The sequence below is a fragment of the Oryzias melastigma genome, linkage group LG15 (assembly GCF_002922805.2).
Source record: "Oryzias melastigma strain HK-1 linkage group LG15, ASM292280v2, whole genome shotgun sequence".
Lineage (NCBI taxonomy): Eukaryota > Metazoa > Chordata > Actinopteri > Beloniformes > Adrianichthyidae > Oryzias > Oryzias melastigma.
This window is the reverse complement of record NC_050526.1, coordinates 6,251,309-6,261,014: the sequence shown is the minus strand read 5'-3', so window position 1 is coordinate 6,261,014 and position 9,706 is coordinate 6,251,309. Positions and strand designations below refer to the sequence as shown.

The 9,706-nt window shown below is 36.4% G+C and overlaps 1 protein-coding gene across 1 annotated transcript in view; it reads left to right on the top strand.

The window, feature by feature from the left end:
- Window positions 1–100: 100 nt before the first annotated feature.
- Window positions 101–9,706, top strand: part of dhx32b (DEAH (Asp-Glu-Ala-His) box polypeptide 32b) — a 12,699-nt gene continuing 3,093 nt past the window's right edge. Inside the window, exons 1-10 of the mRNA XM_024296531.2 lie at window positions 101–764; window positions 833–1,026; window positions 2,632–3,007; window positions 3,557–3,793; window positions 5,574–5,667; window positions 5,741–5,890; window positions 6,362–6,553; window positions 6,670–6,810; window positions 6,889–7,079; window positions 7,155–7,345. Coding sequence (XP_024152299.1) covers window positions 483–764; window positions 833–1,026; window positions 2,632–3,007; window positions 3,557–3,793; window positions 5,574–5,667; window positions 5,741–5,890; window positions 6,362–6,553; window positions 6,670–6,810; window positions 6,889–7,079; window positions 7,155–7,345 — 2,048 coding nt within the window. The 5' untranslated portion in view covers window positions 101–482. The remainder of the gene's footprint in view (window positions 765–832; window positions 1,027–2,631; window positions 3,008–3,556; window positions 3,794–5,573; window positions 5,668–5,740; window positions 5,891–6,361; window positions 6,554–6,669; window positions 6,811–6,888; window positions 7,080–7,154; window positions 7,346–9,706) is intronic.

Below are 9,706 nucleotides of genomic sequence, written 5' to 3'. Positions count from 1 at the left end.
TCACAAATAGACTCTTTTTCAAGCTGCATGTTTTCATCTGCTCCTGATTCACAATGATTTGAATAAAGAAATACAAAAACATGTTAAAAACCCCTAAAACACCATTTTCTTCAGAGGAGTCTTTAAATTGTTCTTGTCTTTATTTGGTTTGTAGTTGATAAATAAGTTCATTTTGTGCAGATTGCGTGTCATCTGGTGTTCTTTGTAAACAGCAGACGTTAAAGTCTCTGCCAATCTACTCCGTCTCACACCAGCGCCTATGTGTGAGTGTGTGTGTGTGTTTGCGTGAGTGTGTGCTGATGACCACACTGTGGGATTAGTAGCCACATGACAACACTGGGCTGGACGCCCACTGAGCCCTTCATTGTGTTTTGCTCGCAGCAGACGCAGTCTGACTGCAGCCGGTTCACTGAAAGCTGGAGATTTCCAGGCTTCATCTGTGTGATCCTGTAAATGAGGTCGGAAGCGGGCAGACTCTCGTGATGGAGCAGGACGCCGCCAGTTTAAGTGGAGAGGACAACTTTGTGGGGAAATCACCCTGCTGCTCTGACTCCGAGGCTCTGAGTCAAGGAGACAAAGATTACGCCGACATCCTGGAGCTGAATCAGTTTGATGGACTTCCTTATTCGTCTCGGTTTTACAAGCTGATGGAGGAGAGGAAAGAGCTGCCGGTGTGGAGAGCAAGGAGTGAATTCATGGACACGCTGGCCCATCAACAGTTTGTTGCTGTCAGTGGATTTGCCAAAACAGGAAGAAGTTCCCAAGTGAGTGGGTGATTTTGATAATATATTTGCAAAAATGTATCAGAAACCTCACTTTTCTTCTGATCCAGATTCCCCAGTGGTGTGCCGAGTTCGGCCTGTCAGTCCAGTTCCAGCATGGCATGGTGGTCTGCACCCAAACCCATTCCCAGCAGGCCGTGGATCTCGCCCTGAGAGTGGCAGATGAAATGGACGTGAACATCGGCCATGAAGTGGGGTACAGCATCCCTCTGGAGAAATGTTGTACCAGCGAGACGGTACTAAGGTGTGCTATTCTTCAGAGCCACAGATGTTTCCAAAGCTCCTTTAGGTTTTTTTTCCCCCTTTTCTTGTTAGAATGCACCGTCATGAAACCCCGCCTTAAAGAGAGGTGAACAAAAGGCTTGAGGGGCTCCATTCAGGGGCTTCACACCAGCTGCCCGTCTCCCCGTCGACCCAGATGTCACGCTCTCCGTGTGGGTCGCTCATAAGTTATGCAGAACAAAAGCACTCAGCACAATGAGGGAAGAGAGATAAACTGGGATCTAATCCAAACCAAAATGCTGTTTTCCAGGCGATACCGATTCTTTGGGTAGAGATACGATCAGTATCGTTGATATTGATATTTTTCATAAACTGGGTGGATGTGAACCTCAAAATCTCACTTTTTAACTAATTTGAATATTTTTTTTGTAAGATTCCATATTTAAAACTAAGACTGGGCGATACTTAGCATTTGGGTATTGATCTGATACTGATCCGATGCCGGTCAATATAGCTGATATCGATACAAATATTGATATTTTTCACAAATACGGTGGATATGGACCTCAAAATCTCACTTTTTAATCGCTGTGATTTTTTTTTTTTTTTGTAAGTTTCCCTTTATTAAATTAGGGCTGGACAATACTGAAATATTGGGTATTGATCTGATACAGATCCGATGCTGGTCAATATAGCTGATATCGATACAGATATTGATATTTTTCACAAATGCGGTGGATGTGAACCTCAAAATCTCTCTCAGTTTTAACTGACGTGAATTTTTAATTTTTTTTATTTTATCTTTTTTAAATTAGGGCTGCACGATACTGAGCATTTGGGTATCGATCCAATATCGTCAATATCGACACCAATGTCGATACTTTTCGTAAATGCACTGGATGTGACATGAACCTCAAAATCTCACTTATTTTTAATCATTGTGAATGTTTTTTTTGTAAGTTTCCCTTTTTTTAAATTAGGGTCGGGCAGTATTGAGCATTTGAGTATCAATCCAATACAGATACGACCCCAATAAATATCGCCGATATCAATACCAATATAGATATTTTTCATAAATGCGGTGGATGTAAACCTAAAAATGTCACTTGTTTTTAATCACCATGAATGATATTTTTTAAGTTTCTCTTTTTAAAATTAGGGCGGGGTGATACTGAACATGTGGGTTTCCCTTTTTTTTTTTAAATGACTTGATATACATAAAAACAGAATTAGGACAATATTTTCAATTAAATTGAATATACTGTAGTTCATTGAAAGAAAAAAAATTGAATTTAAATAAAAAATGAAGAAGTTAATGAAAAACTGTCTGAAAACCAAAAGAAACAAGTAATTATGATAAAAAAATAAATCGAATTTATTAACAATTGAAAAAAACAACTGGTTGAAATATAAATAAGTTGTAACTTTAGCCTTTAAATAGAATAATAAAACAGATGAAAAGTAACTTGTCAAAAACAACTTGAAATAGAGTGGAAATTGGGTGAATAAAAGTGAAAAAAGTGAAAATATCGATATCTTCTGTTCGGTATCGATCCAATACCAACTTGATATTATCGATATTTTGGATCGTTTTCTTAAATTCAAGCCTAACTCTGTCACTCAACAGGTTCTGCACGGACAACACTCTCCTCAGAGAGATGATGTCCGACCCTCTGCTCGAGCGCTATGGTGTGGTGGTCGTGGACCAGGCCCACCAGAGGACCGTCGCCACCGACGTGCTCCTCGGCCTGCTGAAGGACATCGCCCTGCAGAGGCCGGAGCTGCGAGTGGTTCTCCTGTCAGCCATGGATCCCACCCCCAAGCAGCTGACCCACCTGTCGGGGTCAGAGGTCCCCGTGATCCGCGTTGAAGCGCCGGGAGCAGGGGAGGTGGTGTACAGCAGCTCCGGCGGCGACTACTTCTGCTCGGCTTTGCGGCTGGTTCTGGAGATCCATCGCTCTGAGGAGTGGGGCGATGTGGTTGTGTTTCTGGTCACGACACAGGTACAACAAATACACAAAATGACTTAATATACTTATACTAAAACTTTTTAGTGAGGGTCTAAACTCTTGTAATTTAATATTTAATTAATGTTTTTAGGAATGGAATCCTTTTAATATTTTCACATAGAACAGAATAGAAAAATATATATATAGAAAAATATATTTTTTAACCCAAATTACTGTTAATTTACTATTTAAAGACCAGAAATAAAATGCAGTAAAAGTCTGTCTGAAAAAAAAAAATTCTCAACATTAAAAATGAGTTTATGTGAAATTTTGCATGATTTAATGGTCATTGTAAACTTTGTAAAACAACACAAATTGTTATCTTATTTGGAACTACTGTGGTCACTAAAAAAGCAAATGTGTTCCTTTTTTTGGCCCTTAAGGCTCTAAAGGTCAATTAGTTACCAGCTGTAAACATATTTTAGAAAAATCACAATCAATAAATCATAGTTTTCAAAATGTTGGGGCCACACATCATTAATTTGACCTTCAGGCCACACTTTGGACATGCTGATAACATGATGTGTTTTTTGATTCCACCAGGAAATAGATCTGGCCCGTGACATCCTGTGTCACGAAGTTCACGGCTTACCCCCTCACCTGGGTGGGTTGGTTCCTATTGCGGTGCATCCCGGCCAACCGGGGAGTCTTCCCATTCTAGGGGATGAGGAGGCGGAGCCGACACGGAGAGTGATCCTCACGAGCAGCCCGAATGAAGACTTCTTCTGGGCGGATCGCTCCATCAGATTCGTTATTGATGCTGGTCTTGAGAAAAGATGTGTAAGTTTGTCTCCCTCTGGTTTTTCTTTGGTAAAATAAGATTTATAAAACACAGAGGAGCTGTGATTTGTGGAATTTTGTCTAGTTTCTAGTTAAAATATCTTGTTACACTTAAAATAAATTACCACTGACATTCCAGCATGGAGGGAAAATAGTATCACCCCGGTTTGTGTGTGTGTACTCTTGATTTGTAACTCACATTACATTTTTTACACAAGTGCAAAAATTATGAAATAAAAGAAAATGCAAAATACAATTTACACATGCACAAATTAAAATGACACCAGCTTAAAACTAAATATAGTTGCAAATCTTTAAAAATTACACACAGATTGCTTGTTACGCACATGCAAAACCACATTTATCCACAAATCTGAGGTGAGATTTGAGCATAAATCACGTCTCCAAGATTTGTGTTTAAATGCTGCTTGAATGCTGGGTCATCAGTTTTCTTTTTAGAACTTTAGAAGAATATTAGCTAGTGAAACTTGATGTTTTCCCACTTCCTTAAACTGATATGCCCTATAATTAATGCAAAAAGGTTTTAAAATTTTAAAGTTTTTCTATTCCTTCACCGCACAAGTTGGAATCCAAAGTTACGCACAAATCAAGAATTTCCCCCAGACAAATCAGGGTGATACTATTTTCTCTCCATATTCCAGTTACTTGTTTTAAGACAGTAAATCTTGATTATCTTGTTGACCCATTAACATTCAATTTGAAGCATTTTTTCCAATGAAACTTTTTAAAATTACTTTATACATATTTTTTTAGCTTTATTTGTGATGATAAGTGGTTTTGTTTAAGGAAAAAGACTAACTTGACATGTTGAAACTGGAAAATGTCATTTGACTCATAATTTACGTTTAATATTGAAGACAAATGTATCTAAAAATGTGTAATTCTTTCAAATTAATTTAGATAAATAATTAAGATAAATATGATTCAATATTAGGGGGGGAAGTGTATAAATACATACTTTAAAAATATAAAAATCTTATTTTAAGACATTTTTTTTACAATTATCATGGCAAGAAACCCAAATGTGAGTGTTAATTACAAGATCTTTTTATGATTTCTTACCTAATTCTACTATATTTTACACATTTACAGATTTCTCCACTTATAACAAGGAAAAATATCCTTTTTTCCTATATTTTTGGACTAGTTTTAAGAATTTATATTAGTAAACAAAAGTTTAAGTTAAATTGAACATTATATATTTTACAGAGAAAAAAAATAAAAGTGATTTTACAATTACAGCTCACCAAATGTCAGATCAAGCAAACAAATACGTACATCAATATGGATGCAATTTTTGATGACCTGGTGGTACAGAGACATTTTATTTTTAGATTTCTACTAGAACAGAATAGATTTAGTAGTCACCGTTATTTCATTGAAGTTTAAAATTACTCACTGGTCATTCACTGTTCCTAAAAGAATAAAATTATAATTAAAGAATTTAAGAATAAAATAAAAAATTTAAAATAATAGTATAAAATGTGTATATTAATAGTCATAACACAAAAAGCACAGCAAAAAAAGCAAAAATAAAATGAGTTAAATGGAGAATATATTGATAAATATTTTAGACTTTCTTTAACGTTAGGTGCAATTAAAATATATGTAATTTATTTATTAAAGCAAACTTTAAGGGCTATATGGGGAGTTCAAAGAAATATTAATTTGGTGAAATCCCAAAATATGTTTTCCACATTTGAATTTAATTTTCTCATATAAAATTTTTAGTAAATTAGAAGATTAAAATCTTCTCCAGGTTTTCAATCCCAGAATCAGGACAAACTCAGCCGTCATCCAGCCGATCAGCGCAGCTCAAGCAGAGAGCCGCAAACAGTTGACCGGCCCAGCAGGTGAGAAGAACCATCAAACCAACACTTTACTACGTTTAGGGTCGTTTCCTAACTGTAACTTCCTGCTCCATAGGGAAGTGTTTTCGTTTGTACCCAAAGGATAGACAGCTTCCTGCTGAGGCTCGCCCCCAGATTGTGGAGTCTGACATCACCTCCACCGTGCTCTTCCTCAAGAGGATGGAGATCTCCGGGATGGGTCACTGCGACTTCATTGACAGACCAGGTGGGATTCATGTAACTCATCGTTAACCAAAATTCCTGTTGAATATATACTCCCACCGGCAGACAGGAACTTTTTTTTTTTTTTTTAATTGAAGGGCAGTCGGCCGTGTTTCAGCCGATCCGACAGCTCCTGTTCTGCGAGCGCATCCTTTCAGAGCTGACCTCCTTCCGTGCGCCTTTGTTTGCACAGATTTACACGCCCCCTCTAACACAAACTCACACTGAGCCCCCATTAGATGATTAGAAGAATGCTTGAGCGAATATGAGGGAACAGCAAAAACATTTTTTTTTTTTACAAGTGAAATCGTTTCCTCGTCATGTTTCGTGGTGGTGCACGGCAGATGTTGGTGAGGATTTATAAAAATCCCTAATCCATTCGCTCCAGAATTCCTAACAGCCTGGTGTTTCAAGCAGATCACAATTCTCGTTTAAGGATTAGTAAATCTTCTTGTTTAATTACATTTTTCTCCAGATCCTGGATGTTTAATGCATTCCTTGGAGGAACTGGACTACCTAGCGGCTTTAGACAACGACGGTAACCTCTCCGAGATGGGCATCATCATGTCCGAGTTCCCCCTGGAGCCGCAGATGGCCAAAACCGTGCTGGCGTCCTGCGAGTTCGACTGCGTCAGCGAGGTGGTCATCATCGCTGCCATGTTAGCAGGTGAAATTCTGCCTCATTTATCCAGCAATTTTTGAATCCTAGGGTTGCTGGAGCCTATCCCAGCCGCACATATGTTGCTTTTAACAGTTGTGATGTGCGGTTTTGTGTTTTTTAAGTTCCATCTTGCTTCATTGACCCCCCTGCGGAGCTGAAAGCGGAGGCCAGCAGAGGTCACGTGAAGTTCCAGCACCCAGAGGGGGACCACTTCACTCTCGTCAACATCTACAAGGCCTTCAAGCAGCGCCAGCAGGATCCATGTAGGTTCCAGAAGTCTTTCTGAAGTAAATAAGATTAAAATAAAGCAAATTCTTCTCCTTCTCTAACTCCCCTGGAAGACTTTAATGAAGAAAAGTGGTGTCAGGACTTCTTCCTGAGCCACACGGCTCTCCTGATGGCCGACGCGCTCCACGCCGAGCTCACAGACACTCTGAGGAGGATCGAGCTGCCCATCTCGATGCCCGCGTTTGGATCTCGAAGCAACACCCTGAACATAAAGAGAGCGCTGCTCGCTGGATTCTTCATGCAGGTCGGAACTTAAATGACTTCAAAGATTGCAGAGTATCATTTTCATCTCTCTAAGACAACTTGTTGAATTTCTCAGGTTGCACGCGATGTAGACGGTTCTGGAAACTATTTTATTTTGACCCACAAGCACGTGGCTCAGATCCATCCGCTCTCTGGATATGGAGCCAAAAGCCCCAAACTGGGTCTGCCTGAGTGGGTTCTGTTCCACCAACACAGCTTCTCAGAGGACAACTGCCTCCGGACGGTAACTCGCATCACACCAGAAGAGTAAGCCTCACTTATACCATTTTATTGATTTATTTCTGTTTAAATTGGGCTTTTAGAACAAACTTTATTGAAGATGAGTCGCCCAGAATTAACTATTAAAAACTAGAAAGTGTGTCACATTCTGGTCAATCTGGATCTTAAAGAAGGAATTCTATCTTCCTTTTTTTAGTATTTATTGGTAAATGTTAAGGATCCACATGAATGTAGTTCTGTTTCTCTCATGTATTAATAAAGTTTTTAAAAAATGTTTTAGGATCCGGCGCAATCAGCATAACCATAAAACCTTTTTTTTTTTTTAGAAAACAATACAGCATAAGTCATTTCAAGTTGCACTCATTTGTAAATATAAATGTTAGTAAACAAGAAAAAAAGACTTCAATGAGAATAAAAAAATAAAAATGCCCTACAAGAGAAAAAAAAATATATTTTTAACTATCAGAGATATGGGTTACCATATGCAATTTCACAAAAAAAGTGCAAATTAAGATCTATTATTATATTGTTCAGAAATGTATTTTAAGAATTCAAAAATACCCATTTACATTTTTTTAAAGAAATCTTCCACAAAAGTACTTTGTTTTTAAAACCAACAGGAACTGGGGATACTTTCAAAAACAAAATGTATGTATATAACATTTTGCAAGTATTATTAACTTCCTAATACCAAACTCTGCCTTTTTGTTTTCTGTTTGTGGACCAAATCTTATAATTTACAAATTTAGACTGGAGCAATAAATGATATCCAAACCAAAAAGATTTGGATCTCTCACAAAAATAAAAAATGGTGTTCAACTGTTGTTGCTGCAAAAAGTGCACAATTTAGTGTCATTAATGAATTTATTATGAAGTTGATCATTAGATGGAATGAAAGCTTTTAAGATTTTGAAGTGATTTTCTTTTGCTTTTAGTGGAATTGGAAAATACAGATTTTTATAATTTTTTTAAAAAAAGTTTGGATTTTAAGAATAGAATTGAATCTTTTTTCTACTACACTTTCCCCAGACATAATTACAACATGCTTTACAAAAGGAGCATAAAATCAAATCAAAGCACAAGAGAGGTAATGAAGTCTAATAATAATTATTAACAAAAAAAATCTAAAAACATAGTAAAAACACAGTGAAACGTAGTAAAGAAAGCACTAAAATCAACTAAAAGCTCTCCTGAATAAAACCATCTTTACCTGGGATTTAAAACACTCAGTGCAGTCAATCTCTAATCACATATTTTATTTTTAATTAAGATAAAAATAGATGTTTGGCAAAAGTTGTCCTTAAAAATGTATTGTGACATCCTTAAACAACAACCATTAATTAATAAGGATGCTTCTTATAACAATGAAGGAAGAATTTGTTAAATTAGCTTTGGACATCTGAATCTTTGTTATTGGAATGACTTTCAGAATTCTAATGAATTCACTGTTGGTAAATGACCATGAAACCTTTAACAGTAAAAGAGTCGTTTGGACCTGTTTCTTACTGTTCAAAACCCAGTAGGAGCCACAAAGTCTTATGTTACTGGTAATTGAATTGAACTTTATTCATATTATGTGGAGAAATTCATTTTCTATGGCACCACATGAGACAAAAAAAACAGTTTTTTTTTAAATTGCATTAAAGATTTAAGCAAAATTATTTTTTTTAATATATAAAAAAGCTAAATTTGCCTTGCAGTCATTCATTTTTAGTGTGAATATTAATTGTATTTATTTTTGGTATAGATAAAAACAAAAATATAAATAGTGAAAATGAAATGTGAAATAGTTTTTTACTTATGGTAGAATCGCATATGACTTTTTTTCAAAATAAAAGCCTCCCTGTGCCACACAGGATCCTCCCTAAGAATGGTTTTAAACAACGTGAGACAAAAATGACATTTTTTCTCGACATACCTTAGATTTGGTGAAACACAGTACTTTTTTCTACTTACTACTACTGTTAGTCTAAACATAAATGTGAATTAATCGATTTATGATCCAATATGTAAAGAATATAAATATATTTAGCAACTCCACCCTGAATTGCTACTTGTTCTTTTAGTGCAGCATAAGATAATAAGTGCTTTGAAGTCATAAAATAAACTGAGCAATAAGAAAAGTTTTTACTAAAGCTTAGTTTGAAATCTGGAAGAAGAGTAGAGTAAAAAATGCTTCTTGATGTCAACAGGGATGTAAAAACCTTTAAAGTTCATCTTAAGGTGCACTTCATCCATAAATGTATTAAACTAATTAAAAATAAATAAATGCTATTTAAGTGACCCTTACTTTTAAAACCTACTCTTATTTTTACTCGGCTACAAACAAATGTCTTTTTATTCATTCTTTTCTTTTCCATTCCAGGTTTATTCAGATGACGCCTCAGT